We start from the raw sequence: 14,186 nt of genomic DNA, 5'->3' as shown, positions 1-14,186 counted from the left end.
CTATATTTAACAACAGCAGAGGGTTTGATTAATTTAGGAAGAGAATTATGTGTAGGATGGACCTGTGATAAAATTGCATTACTAAACTCTCTTACAGTTCTAAATTCATGACGGTTGAAGGTTGAAACTTTTAGTTATTTTGATATTAATGAGAAATGACCTCTGCTTCATTCTTTACACTTATACAAATAGGGCAACTTCTCAAGTACTAAAGCAGTGGTTACTGAACTTGATTTTGTGTAGTTCAATGAGTTCAACTCCTTTTCATATCTGGTGGATTGAAATTCATCCTTAACTGCAACAATTTATTTTGGAGTATATCCAACTACTTAGACATAAACTGTCTCTAAAGATCTCCAATCTGCTCATGCTCCAGTGAATGTAGGGTCCATAATAAAAACTTCAGCTAGAGAAAGATTTTAAATACCAGGAAGCAAGATTTTCTCAACAGAGATTGGAGTCCCTATGTTAGAAGATAGATATGCCCAAGGATAGTTTACTGGTGTTATCAAATGGTTGCCTGACGTGGAAAACAGGCAAACTTTGAGGACGGATAAGAGCTGGGGAGTTCCCAGGGGTAAATACATAGTATTGCGATTGTTACATGTACATTTACTAGTACTACTGCATACTACCGCCATCATTACCAGCACTATTATTTACTATTAATATTTACCAGTACTATTATTTTTGTGAGGTTATGCTACTCACTGAACTTTTGGAATCTCTTGAGACACTTTAAAATGAAGATGGATTATGCTGTAGTCTAGCTTGTACCTCTATATTCCCAGAAGAATACTCGACACAAAATGTTTTGAACTGTATTCAAAAGTTCATTGCTCCTTCACAATATTTAAGCGTGATTTACTTTTCTCTTTCATGCTGCTTCTCAGAATATGACAAAATATTCATCTGAGATTTTGGGAATAAAGGGAGTGTTATAGCTTGCAATATACATATAGAATTTAAGAAGAACATATAATAATATCTTGTGTCTTTTTTCTGTGTTTTATTCCTGTAAGGAAGCTAAGGTAAATGTCAAGCTTTGTTGCCTAAGAATAACATAAAATTGGAACAAATGTTGATTTTAAGTATGCTTTATTTAATAGACCTATGTTTCGGTATTTAGATGTAAGGAAAAAAAAAAGGCACCAAGAGACTGACCACCTGTTGCTATGCAATACACTGTGTTTAAGTATCCTGCCCACCTGCACTGTCTTTACTGCTCTGTCTTGTATCTACTCCATGACTTAGACTGATGCCCAGCGCAGTGGGGTCATGATGTGCTGATGTGGTTGATATTTCACATTGTTTCACTGTGTTGGGAACTTCATGCACAGGAGAAACAGGCTCTTATGATGCCAGAATAATATGCAGAAGTCTTAGACCTGTTGTAGTTAACTTGTTCCGATAATGGTGATGTTTGCAATACAAACACAAATACCCTGCTCAGGCACTTTCTGTCTGGAGTGAAACCATGTGGCTGGATTCTGTTGAAAGCTCTTTTGAGCAAGGACTGTCTATTTTGCGTTTGGCTAGTGTAAAGGGGGTAAGCTTAGGACCTGAAGGCATTACAAACCATGATGAAGAATGTGAACCTGAAAGCAGTAGTGAAGGACTGTCAACTGGGATATGGAAAATTTTGTGACAACGTGACACATTAGCTTTGTGGCAGTTTTAGCAAAAATGTTACAGTACAAAAAAGAACTCTCTAAAAGAGTTGACCTAATACAAATGATATGAGGTTGTTCCACCATTATTATTATTTATTTCTTTTTATACTTGTAATAATTCAGGTGCTTTCCAGACAGAAAAGCTGCAGGCCCTGCCCCAAGGAGCTTACAATCTAATGGTGGACAAGGAGAGAGACGTGAAGGAGAGAGGGTCTACAGAGCAGTCAAGAGGCCAAGATGGAAACTAACCAATCAAATATAATTTGAACACATTGTTGCAAAGCTATACAAACTATTTTCCAATTATGACTCATATTTTCCATTTTAGTTTAACTGTATCTGCCATGACACAAACAGGTGTGGAGGAAGGAAGCTTTCAATATGTGAGATCAGAGAGAATAGCACATGAGTGAAGTAGAGCTGGAAAACTCACCTTAAAGTATTGAGATGAGAGGGGTTTGCCTGCATTTCCAAGACACAGTTCAGTACCAGGACAATTTAGATCCAGAATGACATGGCTTTAGGCCAGGTCCTACAGGTTTACATGGGATAGGTTCCATCAGAAATGTAAATGTACTCTATGCATCTGGAAGCTCCTTAATACATCCTAATATGAACTACAAAATCTATCATGGCAGGGCTGGGGAAGATAAGAATGAAATAACAACATTTTTGTGGTATATTCAGAAGGGAAAGAATGATGTTGAAAGTTGGGGGTGTTGGAGGTGCCAGTTGTAAAATGAAATTTTTAATAATGTAGGACGCCAGCCAATGACTAAAAAACCCCACAATGTTTAATTTTAAAAATACTGGTTTTAGCTAAGACAGTAAGTCACTCATCAGTTATGAAAAATACTATTAGGTTTTCTTTATACATTTAGGTATCTATTATAAAACATCCAATCAGATTCCCCCAAACTGTAAAATTGTCAAAGAAACTCCCTTAAGGCGTGCCTTTCAAAACTTCTCAACAAATTGCCATATTTATTCAAGTACTCAGGGGAATCACTGTATGCCTGTTTATTCCTGAAGTATCTTTCCCTTAGCAAAAGCAGGTGTATTGTGAAGGCAGACACTAATAAGCAGCTGAATATTAAAGTGCATAGGTTGTCCACATGAGGAAAAAGAAATGGTTGAAGAAGCAGTATCTGTGGTGATAAAGGATTCTTGGGGAGTAATCTATCATCAATTTTTTGTAAGCCACATATCTTTCTTTTCCTATATGAAACATTTCTACAGTCTTCAAACCTTGCAAATGCATTTCTAACAATAGTATCAGGACAATCATACTCCTCTTGCTGTGAGGGACAAGTTGTAATTAAATAATCAAATAGACCTATTTTTCATAATTTACAGGTATTCCTTCAATAAATAAAAGAATATAATTTATCTTCTGATTATGTATAGATTTTGACACAAGGTTCTAGCAATTTAAATAAATGACTATAATAGATTGACATGAATTATGCTGGCAGGAGCCACATATGATTATTATGGTGCACAGAATCTTTTAAGAACCTACAAAGTTAAATAAAAGCTTACAAGTCTCTTAAGCTACTTTTTATTTGCATAGAAAAATATTTATCATAGGAGTCAACTATCATATGAGAGAAATTCCATTTGTTGTAATTGAAAAAGATAGCTAAAAAGTTTCTGTGGGTTATTGCAACAGTACAAGAATACAAGATGCTTCCATTTATTAAAAAATGTAAAACAAATCGTGAAAGCTAAAGCAGGCTACAAAACAGAACGTCCTCATATTTTCTTTCTCTTGACTACTATGTTACAAGATCATGTGCCACAGTTGAGTACTATAAAGTGTAATTCTGCATTAGCTAATATAATTCTTAAAACATTCCCCCCCAAAAGCACTATGCAAAATATATATATTTTTAAATGCTTCCTCCTGTAAGCATCACAACCTTGTTATCACATAGTCGCCCTGAACAATTGTTTCCTGTTTCCCATCAGAGTCAATGCTAATGTCCAATGCCTTGTCCAGCTGATCCTGCTGGGTGGCAGGCTCTGAGTTCTGTAACTCCATTTTCTCTGTTTCTGAAGCACAAATACTTCCCTCTTCCTGTGAATCCAAAGTCTCGCTGGTATTTTGTGACTCAGCTAACGCGCGTTTTTTGCCAGGACTTCGGAAGTTTAATTCACAGTTCACGATCAATTCTCCCTCTTCCAGTTCATCAGTTTTCTCACATTGCTCTTCTGCCTGTTGACGGGAAACTTCTTCAGAAACGGTGTATATTTTGTTTGTACTCTGCTCCACAGAGTTTGTTTTTGATTGATGTCTGTGAAACAACCCAAAATTTTTTATGTCTGTTACAAAGTTCACACGCTTTTGTTTCTCCTGAGTGGGCTCTGACACCATCATTGCTGAGCCATTGCTAACATTATGTCCTTCCGAGGCAATATTGGCTGATCGTGGGTGAATCATTGTTGTTATGTCAAAAAGGCTGAAGGGTTTCTTCTTCCCTTTCTTGTTTCCTTCACTCTCGCTATTTTCTTCATTTTCTGACAGAGAGGCAGTGTCTTTACTCATCTTTGCAGTTTGCAAATTAGACAGCTTGCTTCCTTTTAACAAACCCAGGACTTCAAAGCGAAAGCTGGAAATATCTTGTTTTAACTCCTAAAAATTAGAAAGAAAGATGAAACATCAGAACATCAAAGCTAATTTGACTTTCCTTTTGAAATAAAAAGAAAAAAAAAGAAAAGGAACAAAAAAGGGCTAATACTTGGGTCAGGAATAAACTTTACTGTCCGCATGTTGGCACACCTGGCATCTTCAAGGTTGAAGATCTTGCTCTAGGAAGCAAGCTATATGCTACCTGAGTAGTAAAATATGCTTCACAGTCTTAAAATATTTTACTAAATTACTAAAACAGCTATAAACATAAAAAATAAATGCATACCTTAAAATTTTCTTCCGTTAATCCTTCCTCAGTTTTGGCATCTCTTATCATTGCTGCAACATACCTTTTAACCAGATTTCTCATAACTTCCTAAAAATATAAAGTATTGTGTTAGCTTTCTTCGTATTAGTAAACCTACACTCACAGGCTCTGCTTGGGCTTTTTCATGCTTTAGGAAGATGACAAAAACTATACCAAACCTTAGGTCTGTTTGAAAATTTGTTTTGCTTTTTGACTACTTATTATCCTGAGAAGGGATATGTTGGGTTTGACCCAAGGTATGTCTCCTGCCAGCAAAGCCTGGCAGCAAGAAGTTGCTGCTGCCTCATGAGGACAGCAAATCTGGTGTGGCTGTACAACTTTATTTCCATCTATTCTCTCTCAAGCCTCCTGTGCTGTGAGATGCAGTGACTCTGAACAAAAATGACAATTCTAGGTTTAATTGGCTGTGACAGGTTTTCTTATGCATTTTGAACTAATGTAAACTTTCAGCATTCAGAAATCCTCTGCCAATTAGTTCCACGGTACGGAGTAAGATTTCATTTGGGGTTTTATTTTTAACCTTCGCTCTGGTAGTTTCCATTGTTGTCTTCTAAGAATCCTAGAAATTATTTATGTTAAAAGAGATACCTGGAGGCTGTCTGAGTCATGTCAGGGCCATGCCCACTAAAGTGCTATATATCTCCATGAGTGAAGATGCTGCAGCCTCCCTGAGCAACATTTTCCAGTTCTTTACTACCCTCACTGTGAAGATAATTCTCCTTACTTTACAGAACTTCCCTTCCTTTAACTTGTGTCCATTTTGTCTTTTGCATTGTACCTTAAAGAAAAATCTGGCTCCTTCTCTTTATGTTATTTAGGACAGCAGTTATATTCTCCCTTATTTACTCTAGGCTGAAATCTGAGATTCTTATATGACAGTGCCCCCCTTGCTGGTTCCCTTCCATTTTGTTAACATCTCTCTTGCAGTGTTGGGCCCAGATGTGCCATTCTGCTCTAGATACAATCTCAGAAGTGAGGGCTGGAGGAGAATAAGTGTTTCCTGCAAAAAGCTGCCTATACAGCCTCACTAATGCAGTGTAGTACAAGTGTGGTATTCAGTTTACAGATAAATAACAAACCACTGCTCTGTGTTCACCTTCCTCACGATTTTATAGATCCCTCTCGTAGTTCCCACAGCTGCCTCTTCTCCAGGTTGAAAAAGTCCCAGCTGACCTAGTTACTTCCCATATGGGATTCCTTAACAGCCAAGCTCATACCTTGTTTAACCTACAGCCCTTTTAACATGACAAAACTTGAAAATAAAGCTGAAAATTATTCATTGTGAAATAATAATCTAAAAAAAAAAAATAGAAGCTGAAGAAGGAAGGATGAAAAATAATTGCTTACAGGGGTCTAAGTAGCGGGGTTATTAAGGAAGTTGTGTATAGGGGACTAAAACTGGAGAGATGAAGAGCAAGTTCTGATGATTCCTGGCAGGCAGGAATTTGCTTTTTTTAAAGGCAATCCATGTTGCAATGGGAAAAATACTGGATTGCATGTTATTGCTTTAGAAGATAGCCCTTTTCTCCAAAAAGAAGACAATTATATTCTCAAATGCTTTTGTTTGAACATCAAAAATACTAAGCTTTTTTGTTTAAGATGAAATAAGTACAGATTTTATGGGTTTTTTGCCTTTTATTTTCCTTTTCCGCTTTCTCATGAAATTCTTCCTTTTTTGTTTTTTTCCTCATGAAGACATTCTGAAGGCATAGAAAAACAATTGCCCAAAGAATAAACATAGGCCTGTACCTGGTATTGGTGATGTCTCCTCAAATTGTCAGCTGCACGTCTCTGAAAAATAGAAAAGAATAAAAAAAAAAATATGAATCCCTGTCTGGAAGTAAAATACTTAACCATAGAAAACAGCATGCCTGTGCATTATATGGTATCTAGCCAGCTGAGAGAAAAGGTTCAAAATCTGTTGAAAAATGATAGTGTTTGAAAAAAACCTATAATTTGCTTTATAGAAAGGAGAAGGCTGCTGTGGGGAAGGCAAAGTGGATTTTCGACATTCTTGTCAAAATGCTTTTATTCCTGCACCAGCATGGACGTGGTGGGGCAGCCAGGTCACAAGTTGCAGAGCCCCAAGGTCAATGATCTGAGATAGAAGTGGAACAATGGATCATGTCACTCACTTGCACAGACTGAAGCACACTTTACTGAATTGAAAAAAAGCTTGACTCATGTCAAGGTAGATTTTTCTTGGAGGTACAAGGCGAAAGAGCAGGAGTTAATGGACATGAATTACAAGGAGGGAAATTCTGTATGGAAAATCATCAACACAGTGGTGTTTGTAAAGCCATGGTGTTAGCAAGAGACTTGCTATGGCTACTAATGTCTCATCTAAGATAAAGATAACCAAAACCTGCACTATAAAACTACTAATGAGAAAGTTCCCTCATAGTTCTCTGCTAAAAACACTTATTCATAGAGAGGTGTATGGAAGAAAGAAATGGCTTTCAACACAGTTTGGTGTTGATAAGAGGGGAGAGCAAAAGGGACAGTAACTCTGAAGAGGAGCAGCAAAAAAAAGTGTGGTAGAAATGAATGAAAGAATAGCCCAGCTTTCAAGCAGGTGTTGTATTAGATTATACTGCCATACCTAAGGGCTGCCCAGAAAAAGAAGGGTGAAAAAAGGCCTGAATTATTTTTTTCCTTGAATTCCTTTTTTCCTCAATCACATAATGAGTAACATATCCCCATCCTCTACCTTAATTATCCCTAACTGGTGAAAGAAACACAGCTTTAACTTAGACTCTCACATCTGCTGCTGACAAGAAAATAATACGTCTGACCACTGACAGTATTTTTACAAAGCTGAACACTTAACAGCAGTTTAAAACAGGGTGAAAGGACATCCAAGGGACTTATTAAAATTGACCTCAGTTACACAGCAAGGCAGACCTGGCAAGTTAGTTCATAATTATTTTTTTTTTTTTTACTTGAAAGAATTGATGAACCTTTCCCCTGTTCTTGAAGTCAGTTTACACTTCAGGGTTGATTTTTTGTTTGCAATTAATTATGAGATTTGCAGTGGCTTTGTGGTTGGGCTAGCAAAAAATAATAGAAAGGGGGAAAATCATTATTTCCTAATCAGTTTGAACAGTCACTGTGGGGCTTTGTATCAGAACGCTGTCTTCAGTATTTTTCCAGATTGTGTTTCTCCATCTATGCCTCGTCAAAGAGAAAACGGATTTTTCTTGTGTTTAAGGATGGACGGATGGGCGAGCTTTCCCATCACCAGGGCCAGAGGGGACAATGCAGCCGTGAAAAGGCTCAGACCCTCAACACACGAATTTAGCTGGTTTTTAGAAAAAAAATCTGAGTTTTCTTGCAGTTGACCACACGGTGGAGATGTTTCACTCTGCACTAAGAGAGCACTAAGGGAGTCTGTGGCTAAGAGAGCTCTCAACAACAGGTCTGATTCACAGGCGAAGAGAAAAAGACTTTAGGCTGCAATTGAAACACACTGCAGGTAAAGTTAACAACTCCTAAGTAAAAAAAAAAAATTGCTGATTCTTGTCTCGCACAATACTTCCTGCAGCTGCTGTCTGCTCTGCTTTATTTTACAGAAGTAAATAGAATAAATGTATAGATTTAATTCTGGACCTGTAAAAGAACTACTTAGATAACATTTGTCCTTTTTTTTGGAACGAATTCAGAAACTTCAAGAAACAGACACTGCGGCTTTTTCAGTTAATGTAACTCTAACAAGTACAATTTGGGATAACTAGGTTGAAAGATTTGTGTAATAACGTGTCAGAACAGTTCTACTGCACTTAGTTGTTTTCAATCCACACCACCAAAAAGCTGAAAGAAAATTAATTTAATTGTACGTTTTAATGCACAGCTACATACCTACTCCACTGGGAATTACACATACATGTAACCTATAAAATTTATTATCATAGAACAGTTCACTTATCTCCTGTTTAAATGTTTAGGTTCTATCTCCAGTTCCTAATCATCTTTTGCTTTCTTTTGAAAGCAGAATGAATCTTTGTCGAAACACATCTGAAAACCAGGCTGTTCACTAGAAATAAAATGTCATTAGCATTCATATTGTCCTTATTTAGTTCTCAGCTGGCCTGCTTTTCTCTACTCGGTTATAGTCTTATTTAAGGTTCAAAATTTGTTTCAAGTTACCATTATTCTATGTGCATGAAGAAGTTAAAAATTATGGCTGGCAAAGGAATAAAAGTTTAATTTGACTAAAAATAACAACGGGGTGGAAGACATGGTTCTTATGCATGTTGAATGCAACAATGAAATTGAGGGGTCTGCTACTGTCATTTTCCAAGAGGGGGCACTAATATCCTTTAGGAAGCTGTAACAGTAGCTCCACTAGAAGTGATAATTATTTTGATTTTCCTGTTTATGCCATTCCTAGTAATTTGCACTGTTTGAAAAAAAAAGGTTCTTTAGCAGTCGAAAATTTAATAAAATTTTATTACTTATTTTAATGTGTTTTATTAAAATTATGTATTATAATATGGGAATACAAATCCAGTGTTTGCATTTGACCTTAAACTGCTTAGTGATAAAGGTTCAGCAAATGGAGCTGTTGTCAGAAGTTGTGGGATATATTCCTCATCTTGAATAGAAGCATCACCTTTAAAGGATTAGAACTTCTCTGTGTTGACAGAAAGGCTTCTCCATGAAATGGTTCTTGGCTATACAAGGAACACTCCAGATTATTGATTTCCATGCCAGATGGAAGGCGTTATTTCTTCGCTCAACTTTCAATAACATGCATTACAGAGAAAATACAAAATGCTTACACTGACTTAGAAATTGTATCCTTTTCCACTGGGTGAAAAAATAATGGGAGAAGGGAAAAGGAGATTTTCTGTGACAAATGATAATAAAATCATGTAGGTTGCTCAGAAAATAGCATAAAAATCTGGATAGTTAGCAAAGAGGTAACTGTTTATCTAAACATCACATACAAAAAAGGAACTACCAAAGCTATCTCTGGCATACCTTTCCATTTTCACTTCTGAAAGACTTAAAATTATAGGTAAAATACTTTTTGGTGACTGATCAGACGTAAAGTAGAATGTAATTTGCGTACCATTTGTTCTGGTGGGACTAGGATTTCTATTCCCATATATCTTTTTTTTTTTTTTTCCCTGAAATAGCAATGGATTTGAGATTTCAGTATTAGCCTTGACACTTCTATAAGCCTTGTGCAGACAGGAAAACCTCAGCCTAATTTATAGAATTATTATATTACTAATCTGGCTCCTGCAAAGGTGAGCTAACAAAATTAATAGAACTGATATAGATATAGATATAAATTATATAGATACATGTAAAGAGCAGCGCACAAGCATACACCTATTTCAGAATTTTAAGTGCAGGAGATAACTGATAATAGCTGAAGAAAATGCTGCATACCTGGGATATGTCAAAATGACAATATAAAAATATGCTGAACTGGGAATAGTAGAAGAGCTCTGTCTGATTCATAGCAGAGCTGAAATATTAGTAAATCACATGTATCATCCTGGCCTTCCTTCAGCTGAAGCTGTGGCTAGGGAAGCTGCCATCAGCATGGCTGAGCACTGTCTTGCTTTGGAGAAAAAGCCTCTCCTTTGAAAAACCTCCCCTTGACTTCACCAGCCACTGCTTCAGCTGTCCCACTACAACAAAGGACAGAAGAACCACAGAACTGACATCCAAGGAGAAGCAAATTAATTGGCTTTTTTCAGAGGCACCTCACATCGCTACAGACCATGTTCCTATCATGTTCATGTGGTAGTTTTGTTACAAACAGCAGTGTAGATGGTCCTCCCAAACAGCCATGTCATACTTATTTTTACTGGCATTACTCTTCTTCCTAGGGGCCAGATAAATCGTTTCACTAGAATATGTGCTGTAAACTATCCTGACCCTGAACCCTTTCTTTACACATTCTGCCTGCATATACTGAACTCTCAAGTGTACACATATATAAATTTTACAGTGGATTCTTGACACATTTGATTTGATCCTTGACTCAGTTCTAGCTCATGATTCCTGGCTTTTTGTTACTGAGGACTTTTTGCAGAGATCTTGCATAATCCTTGCCAGCTCCTTTCTGTCTATCATCTATTTTGTATCTTCGAGCGCTGACTCACTCTTTGGATGCACACTATTGCTTTTTCTACTGGAAAACACCATAGTACGTCACTGCTGATTAGTGCTTCCTAATAGGAAAGTTAACATTTAGAGATGTCAAAACAGAATGTTTGGAAATCTGAGTTCTGCCTTACAGACTATGTGGCATCCATCCATCCATATAGACAAGATAAGAAAATCATGTCATAGCATTCTTTTTCTCTCCCAGTCCTGGTTGTAGGGAAGGAGACAGAGTTTATAATACAGGAGTCAGTGAAAAGGAATAGATCCTAACAAAGCTTATCTTGTAGCTCAGAGGCCAAAGTTATTACAGGGCAGATACAAGTGAGCTGAAGTAATCTGAGATCCTTGAACAAAAGACAGAGAAAACTCTTCATTAACTTTTGGCTGAAAGGGCATAGAGGTTCTAAATTTAATTTTTGATGTAGCTTGTTGGGACAATTGAAATAGTTCTAGGAAATCAAAGCTGAGCTGTAGGTGATGGGAAGCTTCCCAAAACCAGAAAGAAGTGCATTTTGCATTTCCTCAGGACAAACAATAAGATCACTGTAGTGATCCCATTTGTTTGATCCCATTTTGATGATTTAACCTCTGGAGAATGTCAAGCTAACAGCACCTATCTGGTGGTTTGGATCTATCCCATGTAGAAATCAGAGCACAGAGTGCATATACACATCTAACTTCATTTTGGAGCTTGGGTGAATAACTGGGTCTGGGAATTGCAAAATGTTCCAAATTCACATAACCCTTATGGGGCTTGTGTTATGCTGAGGAATTAACTGAAGAACTTTATAGTTCTATGAGATGCCCATATGGTGGACTGAATCTTCCCAGTCAGCCACAGCCCCTCACTTTTTCCAGGCAGCTGGAAGTGTGGTTGCCATGATGGCTCTGCTGGTGAGCTCTTTGCTTCAGAGGGGTTTCAGCTCTAATTCCAACTACGAATCTATTCTGCAGGGGAAAACACTGATGAATATGGCCCTACTGCCCCACATGCTTTAGGCATTCCGCTTTCAAATAATAATAATAAAAAAATAAAATTCAGAAATCAATTAAAAATATCCCACATCTCTCCCTCACTGATGTCCTCCACTCCCAAGCAGTTCAGTAATCAGTGGTTCACATTCAAATCATAAAGAAGCTAGGTTCAGCTCCTTCTCTTCTGGTTCTCCCAAGAGAGCACCTTAGCCCATGCAGTATCTTCAAGATATTGAGAAGGAAATTTTTGTTGTCATAGCTTTTATGCTTGGGGTAAATAATTAAATACCCACTGGAGAATAGGAGTAAATCTGGGTCTCATCAAACCAAGATATTTGCTTTAAATGGCACCTGCTCCTTTCTTCAAACAGATTTCATCCTGAAGAGTCTTTCTCAACAAAAGGTTATTTGAAACTGAAATATACTAATTAAAAAGTTTGATGTTTAGAGATTTTGAGGGATTTTAACTTAAAAAGAAAATTCTTTTTAGAAAAATTCTCAAGCAGCTTGGTGCATAGACTCCCTACCCTTTGACCCTTTGCTGCACCAGTTTTACCAAATCTAAGATGTGTGTTTCTTGAAGGTGGTACTTATGTACCCTAGCAGGAGGTAGGTGCAGGAAGTAGAGATTATCTTTCTGAATCCCCTTCCACATCATGCCATTCAGCATAGTGCTGGGAGCACCCAGAAGAAATATCTTTCTTTATTATTCCACTTATCCAGGAATGAGTTTACTCCCAAATCTGCAGTTTGAGAGGGTAAGAAAAAGAAAAAAAAAATTTCCTTATCCCAGATGGAAGGTCTGACCAGAAACATTGGCCTGAAGGTTTAGCTGGGATGTGTAAGGGTATTCTGTATCTGTCTCAGTCGAACAGGAATATTGTGTTAATCAACCCTCTGCTATACACTGGCATCATACCATTAATTTTAATATCATTCTCTCAGTTTACACTAGCTAATCATCTCTACCAAATGTTTAACAAATGCCTAGAAGCATTGCCCACTCTCCCACACACACACACACACAAGTACATCACTCTCTCTCTTGACTTTTTCTTTCTAACAACATCTCATACTTTCTCCTTCTGTTGGTCTCTTCATTTACTTTTTTTTTCACTTCCTATATTACACAGAGATGTTTTACTCTTAAAATTATTCACCATTCATGTTAGTTCATGTTTTTTTTTTAAATTTCTATATGAATCACTGCTAGTCTTTCTTAACTTAATGGGGTTTTTTTCAGTGTGCTTCTTGTAGCCCATTATTGGTTTGTTTCAATGTCACCCTCATATTTATTAGCTTCTTCTCCTGGCAGTTTCTTCCCTGTATGTACAAATATGACAGCTAAGTGAAACAATTTTGCTTTCACAACTTAGATACTGGCCAACAATATCAGTATATTGCAATAAGCCTGAGTCAAAGCTTTCTACAAAGAGGACAAAATCTATTTATCAGCATAGTAAGTGTGAATTAGTTTTATATGTCACTTTTCCTCTTTGCCATATATCTGTACATGAACTTGTTCCTCCAAGCACATCTAGAGATTAAACTGCATTCCAGGGTATGGCAGCAGAATAAGTAGGAAAAAATTATTACTCCCTTATCAAGAAATGGGGAAGAAACACAAAGAAAAAGTTGATATAGTAATGGTCCCTCAAAGAATTGTATCATACCCACTGACTTCTTTGAAATGGATGAAAGTTTTTTTATAAGGATCAATAGCACAAGGACTATACCCCTTTCTTTTTCCCCTTACCCACATTTGACTCTCATACTCTCACTTAATGCTTGGCTGAGTTCCTAACAGACTTGAAACACTTATTTCATCAAATTCCTATGGTATAGAGAAAATGCCATTATCCACATCTTATCCCAAATAGTCTTCTTCATGCTAGAGCTGGCTAAATTCGGTCTAGTTACTGAGGTACTGACTTCCTCATGGGAAATGAAGAAAACATAACTAGAGAGAATTAGTTGTTGGGGGTTAGGATGTTGCCTGAATATTTGCATTGACAGTATAGAAAATCTGTGTTGCTGACTGAGGTATCTCAAGTAGATGAAGTTAGGAGGGAAAATTTCAAATCAGCTTTACTCACTGCAGTTACCAGGGAAAGTAAATGGCTGAGATATTACAGAGGCATCTGCTGAATCCAGGTGCAGGACTATTCTTGGTTGCCTTGTGTGTCTTTCCCCTTCTTTTTTTCCCCTAGAAATGTCACTGCTAATCAGCAGTATCAGAATATGGTATGATTTCAGAATGTGATTCTGAAATAGCTCTACCTTTAAATTCAAGAAAACAAGTCCAAAGTAAATGAAAAAACCTTTCAAAATTTCATTTTTTAATGGGAACAGCTTTTGCTAAGAATGCTTTTATGGTAAACTAGAGATACAGAGACTATCCCATGATGACACTTCATACATGTGTCTCTGGTTCATGGTATTTCAATTATAC

At 37.0% G+C, this 14,186-nt stretch overlaps 1 protein-coding gene across 6 annotated transcripts in view; it reads right to left on the bottom strand.

Moving 5' to 3' along the window:
* Positions 1-1,081: 1,081 nt before the first annotated feature.
* Positions 1,082-14,186, bottom strand: part of TRPC4 (transient receptor potential cation channel subfamily C member 4) — a 128,636-nt gene continuing 115,531 nt past the window's right edge. For all 6 annotated transcript variants that reach the window (XM_086881455.1, XM_086881454.1, XM_086881453.1 and 3 more), the window contains 3 exons: positions 6,383-6,424; positions 4,592-4,681; positions 1,082-4,308 (listed from right to left, as the gene is read on the bottom strand). In XM_086881455.1, coding sequence (XP_086737581.1) covers positions 3,589-4,308; positions 4,592-4,681; positions 6,383-6,424 — 852 coding nt within the window. In that variant the 3' untranslated portion in view covers positions 1,082-3,588. The remainder of the gene's footprint in view (positions 4,309-4,591; positions 4,682-6,382; positions 6,425-14,186) is intronic.

The sequence above is a fragment of the Cyanistes caeruleus genome, chromosome 3 (genome assembly GCF_971803275.1).
Source record: "Cyanistes caeruleus chromosome 3, bCyaCae1.hap1.1, whole genome shotgun sequence".
In the NCBI taxonomy this organism is placed as follows: domain Eukaryota; kingdom Metazoa; phylum Chordata; class Aves; order Passeriformes; family Paridae; genus Cyanistes; species Cyanistes caeruleus.
Note: the sequence above shows the minus strand (reverse complement) of the source record. Positions and strands in the feature narration are given on the sequence as shown.